This window comes from Coregonus clupeaformis, unplaced genomic scaffold, assembly GCF_020615455.1.
Source record: "Coregonus clupeaformis isolate EN_2021a unplaced genomic scaffold, ASM2061545v1 scaf0059, whole genome shotgun sequence".
NCBI lineage: Eukaryota > Metazoa > Chordata > Actinopteri > Salmoniformes > Salmonidae > Coregonus > Coregonus clupeaformis.
Genome location: NW_025533514.1, coordinates 896,565 through 912,500, shown reverse-complemented (window position 1 = coordinate 912,500; position 15,936 = coordinate 896,565). Strand labels below are relative to the sequence as shown.

General features: G+C 44.4%; 1 protein-coding gene across 4 annotated transcripts in view; it reads right to left on the bottom strand.

Annotated features, from left to right (window-relative positions):
* LOC121570998 (tyrosine-protein kinase Tec-like) overlaps positions 1–15,936 on the bottom strand; it is a 209,398-nt gene that overhangs the window by 7,037 nt on the left and 186,425 nt on the right. For all 4 annotated transcript variants that reach the window (XR_006658154.1, XM_045212874.1, XM_045212875.1 and 1 more), the window contains 2 exons: positions 4,548–4,719; positions 4,033–4,143 (listed from right to left, as the gene is read on the bottom strand). Coding sequence is in view for 3 of the 4 variants with exons in the window: in XM_045212874.1 (XP_045068809.1) it covers positions 4,033–4,143; positions 4,548–4,719 (283 nt within the window). In the remaining variant the exon portion in view is untranslated. The remainder of the gene's footprint in view (positions 1–4,032; positions 4,144–4,547; positions 4,720–15,936) is intronic.

The following is a 15,936-nucleotide window of genomic DNA, read 5'->3' as shown; positions in this document are numbered from 1 at the left end:
CTATCGGAGCCTGGACCTGAAGAGGGTTGGACAGACCTGCTACAGCTATCGGAGCCTGGACCTGAAGAGGGCTGGACAGACCTGCTACAGCTATCGGAGCCTGGACCTGAAGAGGGTTGGACAGACCTGCTAAAGCTATCGGAGCCTGGACCTGAAGAGGGCTGGACAGACCTACTACAGCTATCGGAGCCTGGACCTGAAGAGGGCTGGACAGACCTGCTACAGCTATCGGAGCCTGGACCTGAAGAGGGTTGGACAGACCTGCTACAGCTAACAGAGCCTGGACCTGAAGAGGGTTGGACAGACCTGCTACAGCTATCGGAGCCTGGTCCTGAAGAGGGTTGGACAGACCTGCTACAGCTATCAGAGCCTGGTCCTGAAGAGGGTTGGACAGACCTGCTACAGCTATCGGAGCCTGGACCTGAAGAGGGTTGGACAGACCTGCTACAGCTAACAGAGCCTGGACCTGAAGAGGGTTGGACAGACCTGCTACAGCTATCGGAGCCTGGACCGAAGAGGTTGGGCAGACCTGCTACAGCTATCGGAGCCTGGACCTGAAGAGGGTTGGGCAGACCTGCTACAGCTATCGGAGCCTGGACCTGAAGAGGGTTGGACAGACCTGCTACAGCTATCGGAGCCTGGACCTGAAGAGGGTTGGACAGACCTGCTACAGCTATCGGAGCCTGGACCTGAAGAGGGTTGGACAGACCTGCTACAGCTATCGGAGCCTGGACCTGAAGAGGGCTGGACAGACCTGCTACAGCTATCGGAGCCTGGACCTGAAGAGGGTTGGACAGACCTGCTACAGCTATCGGAGCCTGGACCTGAAGAGGGTTGGACAGACCTGCTACAGCTATCAGAGCCTGGACCTGAAGAGGGTTGGACAGACCTGCTACAGCTAACAGAGCCTGGACCTGAAGAGGGTTGGGCAGACCTGCTACAGCTATCAGAGCCTGGTCCTGAAGAGGGTTGGACAGACCTGCTACAGCTATCAGAGCCTGGACCTGAAGAGGGTTGGACAGACCTGCTACAGCTATCGGAGCCTGGACCTGAAGAGGGTTGGACAGACCTGCTACAGATATCGGAGCCTGGACCTGAAGAGGGTTGGACAGACCTGCTACAGCTATCGGAGCCTGGACCTGAAGAGGGTTGGACAGACCTGCACAGCTATCTGGAGCCTGGTCCTGAAGAGGGTTGGACAGACCTGCTACAGCTATCGGAGCCTGGACCTGAAGAGGGCTGGACAGACCTGCTACAGCTATCGGAGCCTGGTCCTGAAGAGGGTTGGACAGACCTGCTACAGCTAACAGAGCCTGGACCTGAGCAGAGCATGTGAGCGGAGTTGAGCGGTCGGAAATCCCGCTCATGGCTCCGCTAAAAAAAACGCTCCTCCCTCACAGGAAAAAAGACTGCCGCTGCAAATTCGCTCCATTCATTAAAATCACTATTTAACCAACACCTATACATTGTTGTGACTACCTGGACCGACCATTTGGTTTTGAAGTACTGAAACTAAACTATATGATTTGAATGACAAGTATTATAATAAACATGAAAAGGTAAGGAGCGCTCATCATTTCAAATAGGCTACATGTCGTATTAAACAGCTTATATACACTCTAAATAGGTCAGGAGACAGACAGGGAGCCTAAGAAGGAACGCAAATGAATTATTTAGGATATAATATTTCAATTATTTCAAGGCTATAGCCTACAAATAAATAATTTGTGAAGCATTTGCGAGTGGGACACACTGGCTGCCAGGAACATTAAGCGCTCAGCATTTAAACAACATTTCATTGTATTAAATCATTATAGTCTATAAATTGCACATATAGGCTGTGACTTACTTAGAATTAATTACAAATTAAACGAAAAAGGCCTTATTAGGCTCAGTCTGCAGTGCCTTTGAATACATTTTTAGAAACAGGAGTTTGGCCAGAGTCTGTGGCTTCAGGGTCATGTGATGGTGCCTGGAGAGCAGACCAGCAGCGGAGAATATCCTCTCCATGGTGCCTGGAGAGCAGACCAGCAGCGGAGAATATCCTCTCCATGGTGCCTGGAGAACAGGCCAGCAGCGGAGAATATCCTCTCCATGGTGCCTGGAGAGCAGACCAGCAGCGGAGAATATCCTCTCCATGGTGCCTGGAGAACAGGCCAGCAGCAGAGAATATCCTCTCCATGGTGCCTGGAGAGCAGACCAGCAGCAGAGAACATCCTCTCCATGGTGCCTGGAGAGCAGACCAGCAGCAGAGAATATCCTCTCCATGGTGCCTGGAGAGCAGACCAGCAGCAGAGAATATCCTCTCCATGGTGCCTGGAGAGCAGACCAGCAGCAGAGAATATCCTCTCCATGGTGCCTGGAGAGCAGACCAGCAGCAGAGAATATCCTCTCCATGGTGCCTGGAGAGCAGACCAGCAGCAGAGAATATCCTCTCCATGGTGCCTGGAGAACAGGCCAGCAGCGGAGAATATCCTCTCCATGGTGCCTGGAGAGCAGGCCAGCAGCAGAGAATATCCTCTCCATGGTGCCTGGAGAACAGGCCAGCAGTTCAGAATATCCTCTCCATGGTGCCTGGAGAGCAGACCAGCAGCAGAGAATATCCTCTCCATGGTGCCTGGAGAGCAGGCCAGCAGTTCAGAATATCCTCTCCATGGTGCCTGGAGAGCAGACCAGCAGCAGAGAATATCCTCTCCATGGTGCCTGGAGAGCAGGCCAGCAGCAGAGAATATCCTCTCCATGGTGCCTGGAGAGCAGGCCAGCAGCAGAGAATATCCTCTCCATGGTGCCTGGAGAGCAGGCCAGCAGCAGAGAATATCCTCTCCATGGTGCCTGGAGAGCAGGCCAGCAGCAGAGAATATCCTCTCCATGGTGCCTGGAGAGCAGGCCAGCAGCAGAGAATATCCTCTCCATGGTGCCTGGAGAGCAGGCCAGCAGCAGAGAATATCCTCTCCATGGTGCCTGGAGAACAGACCAGCAGCAGAGAATATCCTCTCCATGGTGCCTGGAGAGCAGGCCAGCGGTTCAGAATATCCTCTCCATGGTGCCTGGAGAGCAGGCCAGCAGCAGAGAATATCCTCTCCATGGTGCCTGGAGAGCAGGCCAGCAGCAGAGAATATCCCTCTCCATGGTGCCTGGAGAGCAGGCCAGCAGTTCAGAATATCCTCTCCATGGTGCCTGGAGAGCAGGCCAGCGGTTCAGAATATCCTCTCCAGGGTGCCTGGAGAGCAGGCCAGCAGTTCAGAATATCCTCTCCATGGTGCCTGGAGAGCAGGCCAGCAGCAGAGAATATCCTCTCCATGGTGCCTGGAGAGCAGGCCAGCAGTTCAGAATATCCTCTCCATGGTGCCTGGAGAGCAGGCCAGCAGCAGAGAATATCCTCTCCATGGTGCCTGGAGAGCAGGCCAGCAGCAGAGAATATCCTCTCCATGGTGCCTGGAGAGCAGGCCAGCAGCAGAGAATATCCTCTCCATGGTGCCTGGAGAGCAGGCCAGCAGTTCAGAATATCCTCTCCATGGTGCCTGGAGAGCAGGCCAGCAGTTCAGAATATCCTCTCCATGGTGCCTGGAGAGCAGGCCAGCAGTTCAGAATATCCTCTCCATGGTGCCTGGAGAGCAGGCCAGCAGCAGAGAATATCCTCTCCATGGTGCCTGGAGAGCAGGCCAGCAGTTCAGAATATCCTCTCCATGGTGCCTGGAGAGCAGGCCAGCAGTTCAGAATATCCTCTCCATGGTGCCTGGAGAGCAGGCCAGCAGCAGAGAATATCCTCTCCATGGTGCCTGGAGAGCAGGCCAGCAGCAGAGAATATCCTCTCCATGGTGCCTGGAGAGCAGGCCAGCAGTTCAGAATATCCTCTCCATGGTGCCTGGAGAGCAGGCCAGCAGCAGAGAATATCCTCTCCATGGTGCCTGGAGAGCAGGCCAGCAGCAGAGAATATCCTCTCCATGCTTGCAGAGCCACTGGAGATACTAAACACCCTTCAGGACTCTTGCCAGGCTGGGCAGGGATGCGTATTATCACTTTTTTGCTTACCTGATGTAATTGAGCAGACATCCCAGTTCCATGAACTCAGTCACAATGTAGATGGGCTTCTGGTGGGTGCACACTCCATACAGCTGCACCAGCTTAGGATGGGAGAGACGCCTACAACACACACACACACACACACACACACACACACACACACACACACACACACACACACACACACACACACACACACACACACACACACACACACCCACACACACACACACACACACACACACACACACACACACACACACACACACACACACACACACACACAGGACGGACACACACACACACACACACACACACACACACACACACACACACACACACACACACACACACACACACACACACACACACACACACACACACACACACACACAGGGACAGACACACACACACAGTAACATTGTGGGGATCTTCATGGGTACACACCATTAGAATGAATCTGTGTGTGTGTAGGTCTATCGGTGTGTGCTGTCTTGTCTGTCAACAGTGTGACTCCCACTCACATCATAACCTTGGCTTCCTCTATGAAGTCGTCTTCGCACATGGCTCCCTCTCTGATAGCCTTGATGGCCACTTTATGTTGAGCTCTCCATTTCCCCAGACGCACCACCCCAAACTGACCACTACCCAGCTCCTTCATGAAGGTCAGCTCACTACGGTTGATCTCCCACTTCTCTGTATGGAGTAGAGTAGAGTACTACTGTAGAGTACTAGTGTAGAATACTAGTGTAGAGTAGAGTACTACTGTAGATTACTAGTGTAGATTACTAGTATAGAGTACTAGTGTAGAGTACTAGTGTAGAGTACTAGTGTAGAGTAGAGTACTAGTGTAGAGTACTAGTGTAGAGTCGAGTACTAGTGTAGAGTACTAGTGTAGAGTAGAATACTAGTGTAGAGTACTAGTGTAGAGTAGAGTACAAGTGTAGAGTAGAGTACTAGTGTAGAGTACTAGTGTAGAGTAGAGTACTACTGTAGAGTAGAGTACTAGTGTAGAGTAGAGTACTAGTGTAGAGTAGAATACTAGTGTAGAGTACTAGTGTAGAGTAGAGTACTAGTGTAGTGTAGAGTACTAGTGTAGTGTAGAGTACTAGTGTAGAGTAGAGTACTAGTGTAGAGTAGAGTACTAGTGTAGAGTAGAGTACTAGTGTAGAGTAGAGTACTAGTGTAGAGTAGAGTACTAGTGTAGATTACTAGTGTAGAGTAGAGTACTAGTGTAGAGTAGAATACTAGTGTAGAGTACTAGTGTAGAGTAGAGTACTAGTGTAGAGTAGAGTACTAGTGTAGAGTACTAGTGTAGAGTATAGTACTACTGTAGAGTACTAGTGTAGAGTAGAGTACTACTGTAGAGTAGAGTACTAGTGTAGAGTAGAGTACTAGTGTAGAGTAGAGTACTAGTGTAGAGTAGAGTACTAGTGTAGAGTAGAATACTAGTGTAGAGTACTAGTGTAGAGTAGAGTACTACTGTAGAGTACTAGTGTAGAGTAGAGTACTACTGTAGATTACTAGTGTAGAGTACTAGTGTAGAGTAGAGTACTAGTGTAGAGTAGAGTACTACTGTAGAGTACTAGTGTAGAGTAGAGTACTACTGTAGAGTAGAGACTAGTGTAGAGTAGAGACTAGTGTGGAGTACTAGTGTAGAGTAGAGTACTAGTGTAGAGTAGAGTACTAGTGTAGAGTACTAGTGTAGAGTACTAGTGTAGAGTAGAGTACTAGTGTATAGTAGAATACTAGTGTAGAGTAGAGACTAGTGTAGAGTACTAGTGTAGAATACTAGTGTAGAGTAGAGTACTAGTGTAGAGTAGAGTACTAGTGTAGAGTACTGGTGTAGAATACTAGTGTAGAGTAGAATACTAGTGTAGAGTACTGGTGTAGAATACTAGTGTAGAGTAGAATACTAGTGTAGAGTACTGGTGTAGAATACTAGTGTAGAGTAGAATACTAGTGTAGAGTACTGGTGTAGAATACTTAGTGTAGAGTAGAATACTAGTGTAGAGTACTGGTGTAGAATACTAGTGTAGAGTAGAATACTAGTGTAGAGTACTGGTGTAGAATACTAGTGTAGAGTAGAATACTAGTGTAGAGTACTGGTGTAGAATACTAGTGTAGAGTAGAGTACTAGTGTAGAGTAGAGTACTAGTGTAGAGTAGAATACTAGTGTAGAGTACTGGTGTAGAATACTAGTGTAGAGTAGAATACTAGTGTAGAGTACTGGTGTAGAATACTAGTGTAGAGTAGAGTACTAGTGTAGAGTAGAGTACTAGTGTAGAGTAGAATACTAGTGTAGAGCACTGGTGTAGAATACTAGTGTAGAGTAGAGTACTAGTGTAGAGTAGAGTACTAGTGTGAGTAGAGTACTAGTGTAGATTACTAGTGTAGAGTAGAGTACTAGTGTAGAGTAGAGTACTAGTGTAGATTACTAGTGTAGAGTACTAGTGTAGAGTAGAGTACTAGTGTAGAGTAGAGTAATAGTGTAGAGTAGAGACTAGTGTAGAGTACTAGTGTAGAGTACTAGTGTAGAGTACTAGTGTAGAGTAGAGTACTAGTGTAGATTACTAGTGTATAGTAGAGTACTAGTGTAGAGTAGAGTACTACTGTAGAGTAGAGTACTAGTGTAGAGTAGAATACTACTGTAGATTACTAGTGTAGAGTACTAGTGTAGAGTAGAGTACTAGAATAGAGTACTAGTGTAGAGTACTAGTGTAGAGTACTAGTGTAGAGTACTAGTGTAGAGTAGAGTACTAGTGTAGAGTAGAGTACTAGTGTAGAGTAGAGTACTAGTGTAGAGTAATAGTGTAGAGTACTAGTGTAGAGTAGAGTACTAGTGTAGATTACTAGTGTAGAGTAGAGTACTAGTGTAGAGTAGAGTACTACTGTAGAGTAGAGTACTAGTGTAGAGTACTAGTGTAGAGTACTAGTGTAGAGTAGAGTACTAGAGTAGAGTACTAGTGTAGAGTACTAGTGTAGAGTAGAGTACTAGTGTAGAGTAGAGTACTAGTGTAGAGTAGAGTACTAGTGTAGAGTACTAGTGTAGAGTAGAGTACTAGTGTAGAGTAGAGTACTAGTGTAGAGTACTAGTGTAGAGTAGAGTACTAGTGTAGAGTACTAGTGTAGAGTAGAGTACTAGTGTAGAGTACTAGTGTAGAGTAGAGTACTAGTGTAGAGTAGAATACTAGTGTAGAGTACTAGTGTAGAGTAGAGTACTACTGTAGAGTACTAGTGTAGAGTAGAGTACTACTGTAGATTACTAGTTTAGAGTACTAGTGTAGAGTAGAGTACTAGTGTAGAGTAGAATACTACTGTAGAGTAGAGTACTAGTGTAGAGTAGAGTACTAGTGTAGAGTACTAGTGTAGAGTACTAGTGTAGAGTAGAGTACTAGTGTAGAGTACTAGTGTAGAGTAGAGTACTACTGTAGAGTAGAGTACTAGTGTAGAGTAGAGTACTACTGTAGAGTACTAGTGTAGAGTAGAGTACTACTGTAGAGTAGAGTACTAGTGTAGAGTAGAGTACTAGTGTAGAGTACTAGTGTAGAGTAGAGTACTACTGTAGAGTACTAGTGTAGAGTAGAGTACTCACTGTAGAGTAGAGTACTAGTGTAGAGTAGAGTACTAGTGTAGAGTAGAGTACTAGTGTAGAGTACTAGTGTAGAGTAGAGTACTACTGTAGAGTACTAGTGTAGAGTAGAGTACTACTGTAGAGTACTAGTGTAGAGTAGAGTACTAGTGTAGAGTACTAGTGTAGAGTAGAGTACTACTGTAGAGTACTAGTGTAGAGTAGAGTACTACTGTAGAGTACTAGTGTAGAGTAGAGTACTAGTGTAGAGTAGAGTACTAGTGTAGAGTAGAGTACTAGTGTAGAGTAGAGTACTAGTGTAGAGTACTAGTGTAGAGTAGAATACTAGTGTAGAGTACTAGTGTAGAGTAGAATACTAGTGTAGAGTACTAGTGTAGAGTAGAGTACTACTGTAGAGTACTAGTGTAGAGTAGAGTACTAGTGTAGAGTACTAGTGTAGAGTAGAGTACTAGTGTAGAGTAGAATACTAGTGTAGAGTACTAGTGTAGAGTAGAGTACTAATGTAGAGTACTAGTGTAGAGTAGAGTACTACTGTAGAGTACTAGTGTAGAGTAGAGTACTACTGTAGAGTAGAGTACTAGTGTAGAGTAGAGTACTAGTGTAGAGTACTAGTGTAGAGTAGAGTACTAGTGTAGAGTAGAGTACTAGTGTAGAGTACTAGTGTAGAGTAGAGTACTACTGTAGATTAGAGTACTAGTGTAGAGTAGAGTACTAGTGTAGAGTAGAATACTAGTGTAGAGTACTAGTGTAGAGTAGAGTACTACTGTAGAGTACTAGTGTAGAGTAGAGTACTAGTGTAGAGTAGAATACTAGTGTAGAGTACTAGTGTAGAGTAGAGTACTACTGTAGAGTACTAGTGTAGAGTAGAGTACTACTGTAGAGTAGAGTACTAGTGTAGAGTAGAGTACGAGTGTAGAGTAGAGTACTATTGTAGAGTACTAGTGTAGAGTAGAGTACTAGTGTAGAGTAGAATACTACTGTAGAGTACTAGTGTAGAGTAGAGTACTACTGTAGAGTACTAGTGTAGAGTAGAGTACTACTGTAGAGTAGAGTACTAGTGTAGAGTAGAGTACTAGTGTAGAGTACTAGTGTAGAGTAGAGTACTAGTGTAGAGTAGAGTACTAGAGTAGAGTACTAGTGTAGAGTAGAGTACTACTGTAGAGTAGAGTACTAGTGTAGAGTAGAGTACTAGTGTAGAGTAGAATACTAGTGTAGAGTACTAGTGTAGAGTAGAGTACTACTGTAGAGTACTAGTGTAGAGTACTAGTGTAGAGTAGAATACTAGTGTAGAGTAGAATACTAGTGTAGAGTACTAGTGTAGAGTAGAGTACTAGTGTAGAGTAGAATACTAGTGTAGAGTACTAGTGTAGAGTAGAGTACTACTGTAGAGTACTAGTGTAGAGTAGAGTACTAGTGTAGAGTAGAGTACTACTGTAGAGTACTAGTGTAGAGTAGAGTACTACTGTAGAGTAGAGTACTAGTGTAGAGTAGAGTACTAGTGTAGAGTACTAGTGTAGAGTAGAGTACTAGTGTAGAGTAGAGTACTAGTGTAGAGTAGAGTACTAGTGTAGAGTAGAATACTAGTGTAGAGTACTAGTGTAGAGTAGAGTACTACTGTAGAGTACTAGTGTAGAGTAGAGTACTAGTGTAGAGTAGAGTACTAGTGTAGAGTACTAGTGTAGAGTAGAGTACTACTGTAGAGTAGAGTACTAGTGTAGAGTAGAGTACTAGTGTAGAGTAGAGTGCTAGTGTAGAGTAGAGTACTAGTGTAGAGTAGAGTACTAGTGTAGAGTAGAATACTAGTGTAGAGTACTTAGTGTAGAGTAGAGTACTACTGTAGAGTACTAGTGTAGAGTAGAGTACTAGTGTAGAGTAGAGTACTAGTGTAGAGTACTAGTGTAGAGTAGAGTACTAGTGTAGAGTACTAGTGTAGAGTAGAGTACTAGTGTAGAGTACTAGTGTAGAGTAGAGTACTAGTGTAGAGTAGAGTACTAGTGTAGAGTACTAGTGTAGAGTAGAGTACTACTGTAGAGTAGAGTACTAGTGTAGAGTAGAGTACTAGTGTAGAGTAGAATACTAGTGTAGAGTACTAGTGTAGAGTAGAGTACTAGTGTAGAGTAGAGTACTAGTGTAGAGTACTAGTGTAGAGTAGAGTACTACTGTAGAGTAGAGTACTAGTGTAGAGTAGAGTACTAGTGTAGAGTAGAATACTAGTGTAGAGTAGAGTACTAGTGTAGAGTAGAGTACTAGTGTAGAGTAGAGTACTAGTGTAGAGTACTAGTGTAGAGTAGAGTACTAGTGTAGAGTAGAGTACTACTGTAGAGTACTAGTGTAGAGTAGAGTACTACTGTAGAGTAGAGTACTAGTGTAGAGTACTAGTGTAGAGTAGAATACTAGTGTAGAGTAGAGTACTAGTGTAGAGTACTAGTGTAGTGTAGAATACTAGTGTAGAGTAGAGTACTAGTGTAGAGTAGAGTACTAGTGTAGAGTAGAGTACTAGTGTAGAGTACTAGTGTAGAGTAGAGTACTAGTGTAGAGTAGAGTACTACTGTAGAGTACTAGTGTAGAGTAGAGTACTACTGTAGAGTAGAGTACTAGTGTAGAGTACTAGTGTAGAGTAGAATACTAGTGTAGAGTAGAGTACTAGTGTAGAGTACTAGTGTAGTGTAGAGTACTAGTGTAGAGTAGAGTACTACTGTAGAGTAGAGTACTAGTGTAGAGTAGAGTACTAGTGTAGAGTAGAGTACTGGTGTAGAGTAGAGTACTAGTGTAGAGTACTAGTGTAGAGTAGAGTACTAGTGTAGAGTAGAATACTAGTGTAGAGTACTAGTGTAGAGTAGAGTACTAGTGTAGAGTACTAGTGTAGAGTAGAGTACTAGTGTAGAGTAGAATACTAGTGTAGAGTACTAGTGTAGAGTAGAGTACTACTGTAGAGTACTAGTGTAGAGTAGAGTACTACTGTAGATTACTAGTGTAGAGTACTAGTGTAGTGTAGAGTACTAGTGTAGAGTATCAATCAATCAATCAATTTTATTTTATATAGCCCTTCTTACATCAGCTAATATCTCGAAGTGCTGTACAGAAACCCAGCCTAAAACCCCAAACAGCTAGTAATGCAGGTGTAGAAGCACGGTGGCTAGGAAAAACTCCCTAGAAAGGCGAAAGCCTAGGAAGAAACCTAGAGAGGAACCAGGCTATGAGGGGTGGCCAGTCCTCTTCTGGCTGTGCCGGGTGGAGATTATAACAGAACCATGCCAAGATGTTCAAAAATGTTCATAAGTGACAAGCATGGTCAAATAATAATCAGGAATAAATCTCAGTTGGCTTTTCATAGCCGATCATTAAGAGTTGAAAACAGCAGGTCTGGGACAGGTAGGGGTTCCATAAACCGCAGGCAGAACAGTTGAAACTGGAATAGCAGCAAGGCCAGGCGGACTGGGGACAGCAAGGAGTCACCACGGCCGGTAGTCCCGACGTATGGTCCTAGGGCTCAGGTCTCTCAGTTGGCTTTTCATAGCCGATCATTAAAGAGTTGAAAACAGCAGGTCTGGGACAGGTAGGGTTTCGTAGCCGCAGGCAGAACAGTTGAAACTGGAATAGCAGCAAGGCCAGGCGGACTGGGGACAGCAAGGTGTCATCATGCCCGGTAGTCCTGACGTATGGTCCTAGGGCTCAGGTTCTCAGAGAGAAAGAGAGAACGAGAGAATTAGAGAGAGCATACTTAAATTCACACAGGACACTGGATAAGACAGGAGAAGTACTCCAGGTATAACCAACTAACCCCAGCCCCCGACACATAAACTACTGCAGCATAAATACTGGAGGCTGAGACAGGAGCGGTCCGAGACACTGTGGCCCCATCCGAAGAAACCCCGGACAGGGCCAAACAGGAAGGATATAACCCCACCCACTCCGCCAAAGCACAGCCCCCGCACCACTAGAGGGATATCCCCAACCACCAACTTACAATCCTGAGACAAGGCCGAGTATAGCCCACAGAGGTCTCCACCACAGCACAAACCAAGGGGGGCGCCAACCCAGACAGGAAGATCACGTCAGTAACTCAACCCACTCAAGTGACGCACCCCTCCCAGGGACGGCATGAAAGAGCACCAGCAAGCCAGTGATTCAGCCCCTGCAACAGGGTTAGAGGCAGAGAACCCCAGTGGAGAGGGGAACCGGCCCGGCAGAGACAGCAAGGGCTGTTCGTTGCTCCAGCCTTTCCGTTCACCTTCACACTCCTGGGCCAGACTACACTCAATCATATGACCTACTGAAGAGATAAGTCTTCAGTAAAGACTTAAAGGTTGAGACCGAGTCTGCGTCTCTCACATGGGTAGGCAGACTGTTCCATAAAAATGGAGATCTATAGGAGAAAGCCCCTGCCTCCCGCTGTTTGCTTAGAAATTCTAGGGACAATTAGGAGGCCTGCGTCTTGTGACCGTAGCGTACGTATTGGTATGTACGGCAGGACCAACTCGGAAAGATAGGTAGGAGCAAGCCCATGTAACGCTTTATAGGTTAACAGTAAAACCTTGAAATCAGCCCCTTGCCTTAACAGGAAGCCAGTGTAGGGAAGCTAGCACTGGAGTAATATGATCAAATTTCTTGGTTCTAGTCAGGATTCTAGCAGCGTATTTAGCACTAACTGAAGTTTATTTAGTGCTTTATCCGGGGTAGCCGGAAAATAGAGCATTGCAGTAGTCTAACCTAGAAGTAACAAATGCATGGATTAATTTTTCTGCATCATTTTTGGACAGAAAATTTCTGATTTTTGCAATGTTACGTAGATGGAAAAAAGCTGTCCTTGAAACAGTCTTGATATGTTCGCAAAAGAGAGATCAGGGTCAAGAGTAACACCGAGGTCCTTCACAGTTTTATTTGAGACGACTTTACAACCATCTAGATGAATTGTCAGATTTAACAGAAGATCTCTTTGTTTCTTGGGACCTAGAACAAGCATCTCTGTTTTGTCCGAGTTTAAAAGTAAAAGTTTTCAGCCATCCACTTCCTTATGTCTGAAACACAGGCTTCAGCGAGGGCAATTTTGGGGCTTCACCATGTTTCATTGAAATGTACAGCTGTGTGTCATCCGCATAGCAGTGAAAGTTAACATTATGTTTTCGAATAACATCCCCAAGAGGTAAAATATATAGTGAAAACAATAGTGGTCCTAAAACGGAACCTTGAGGAACACCGAAATGTACAGTTGATTTGTCGGAGGACAGACCATTCACAGAGACAAACTGATATCTTTCCGACAGGTAGGATCTAAACCAGGCCAGAACTTGTCCGTGTAGACCAATTTGGGTTTCCAGTCTCTCCAAAAGAATGTGGTGATCGATGGTGTCAAAGGCAGCACTAAGGTCTAGTAGCACGAGGACAGATGCAGAGCCTCGGTCTGACGCCATTAAAAGGTCATTTACCACCTTCACAAGTGCAGTCTCAGTGCTATGATGGGGTCTAAAACCAGACTGAAGCATTTCGTATACATTGTTTGTCTTCAGAAAGGCAGTGAGTTGCTGCGCAACAGCTTTTTCTAAAAATTTTTGAGAGGAATGGAAGATCGATATAGGCCGATAGTTTTTTTATATTTTCCGGGTCAAGGTTTGGCTTTTTCAAGAGAGGCTTTATCACTGCCACTTTTAGTGAGTTTGGTACACATCCGGTGGATAGAGAGCTGTTTATTATGTTCAACATAGGAGGGCCAAGCACAGGAAGCAGCTCCTTCAGCAGTTTAGTAGGAATAGGATCCAGTATGCAGCTTGAAGGTTTAGAGGCCATGATTATTTTCATCATTGTGTCAAGAGATATAGTACTAAAACACTTAAGTGTCTCTCCCGATCCCAGGCCCTCGCAGAGCTGTGCAGATCCAGGACAGCTAAGCCCTGGAGGAATACGCAGATTCAAAGAGGAGTCCGTAATTTGCTTTCTAATGGTCATGATCTTTTCCTCAAAGAAGTTCATGAATTTATCACTGCTGAAGTGAAAGCCATCCTCTCTTGGGGAATGCTGCTTTTTAGTTAGCTTTGCAACAGTATCAAAAAGAAATTTTGGATTGTTCTTATTTTCCTCAATTAAGTTGGAAAAGTAGGATGATCGAGCAGCAGTGAGGGCTCTTCGGTACTGCACGGTACTGTCTTTCCAAGCTAGTCGGAAGACTTCCAGTTTGGTGTGGCGCCATTTCCGTTCCAATTTCCTGGAAGCTTGCTTCAAAGCTCGGGTATTTTCTGTATACCAGGGAGCTAGTTTCTTATGACAAATGTTTTTCGTTTTTAGGGGTGCAACTGCATCTAGGGTATTGCGCAAGGTTAAATTGAGTTCCTCAGTTAGTGGTTAACTGATTTTTGTCCTCTGACGTCCTTGGGTAGGCAGAAGGAGTCTGAAGGGCATCAATGAATTTTTGTGTTGTTTGAGAATTTATAGCACGACTTTTGATGCTCCTTGGTTGGGGTCTGAGCAGATTATTTGTTGCGATTGCAAATGTAATAAAATGGTGGTCCGATAGTCCAGGATTTTGTGGAAAAACATTAAGATCTACAACATTTATTCCATGGGACAAAACTAGGTCCAGAGTATGACTGTGGCAGTGAGTAGGTCCAGAGACATGTTGGACAAAACCCACTGAGTCGATAATGGCTCCGAAAGACTTTTGGAGTGGGTCTGTGGACTTCTCCATGTAATATTAAAATCACCAAAAATTAGAATATGATCTGCTATGACTACAAGGTCTGATAGGAATTCAGGAAACTCAGAGAGGAACGCTGTATATGGCCCAGGAGGCCTGTAAACAGTAGCTATAAAAAGTGATTGAGTAGGCTGCATAGATTTCATGACTAGAAGCTCAAAAGATGAAAACGCCATTTTTTTTTGTAAATTGAAATTTGCTATCGTAAATGTTAGCAACACCTCCGCCTTTGGGATGCACGGGGAATATGGTCACTAGTGTAACCAGGAGGTGAGGCCTCATTTAACACAGCAAATTCATCAGGCTTAAGCCATGTTTCAGTCAGGCCAATCACATCGAGATTATGATCAGTGATTAGTTCATTGACTATGACTGCCTTTGAAGTGAGGGGATCTAACATTAAGTAACCCTATTTTGAGATGTGAGGTATCACGATCTCTTTCAATAATGGCAGGAATGGAGGGAGGTCTTTATCCTAATAAGATTGCTAGGGTGAACACCGCCATGTTTAGTTTTGCCCAACCTAGGTCGAGGCACAGACACAGTCTCAATGGGTATGGCTGAGCTGACTACACTGACTGTGCTATTGGCAGACTCCACTAAGCTGGCAAGTTTAGGAGTACTAGTGTAGAGTAGAGTACTAGTGTAGATTACTAGTGTAGAGTAGAGTACTAGTGTAGAGTAGAGTACTACTGTAGAGTAGAGTACTAGTGTAGAGTAGAATACTACTGTAGATTACTAGTGTAGAGTACTAGTGTAGAGTAGAGTACTAGAGTAGAGTACTAGTGTAGAGTACTAGTGTAGAGTACTAGTGTAGAGTACTAGTGTAGAGTAGAGTACTAGTGTAGAGTAGAGTACTAGTGTAGAGTAGAGTACTAGTGTAGAGTACTAGTGTAGAGTACTAGTGTAGAGTAGAGTACTAGTGTAGATTACTAGTGTAGAGTAGAGTACTACTGTAGAGTAGAGTACTAGTGTAGAGTACTAGTGTAGAGTACTAGTGTAGAGTACTAGTGTAGAGTAGAGTACTAGTGTAGAGTACTAGTGTAGAGTAGAGTACTAGTGTAGAGTACTAGTGTAGAGTACTAGTGTAGAGTAGAGTACTAGAGTAGAGTACTAGTGTAGAGTACTAGTGTAGAGTACTAGTGTAGAGTAGAGTACTAGTGTAGAGTAGAGTACTAGTGTAGAGTAGAGTACTAGTGTAGAGTAGAGTACTAGTGTAGAGTACTAGTGTAGAGTAGAGTACTAGTGTAGAGTACTAGTGTAGAGTAGAGTACTAGTGTAGAGTAGAGTACTAGTGTAGAGTACTAGTGTAGAGTACTAGTGTAGAGTACTAGTGTAGAGTAGAGTACTAGTGTAGAGTAGAGTACTAGTGTAGAGTAGAGTACTAGTGTAGAGTAGAGTACTAGTATAGAGTAGAGTACTAGTGTAGAGTAGAGTACTAGTGTAGAGTAGAGTACTAGTGTAGAGTAGAGTACTAGTGTAGAGTACTAGTGTAGAGTAGAGTACTAGTGTAGAGTACTAGTGTAGAGTACTAGTGTAGAGTAGAATACTAGTGTAGAGTACTGGTGTAGAATACTAGTGTAGAGTAGAATACTAGTGTAGAGTACTGGTGTAGAATACTAGTGTAGAGTAG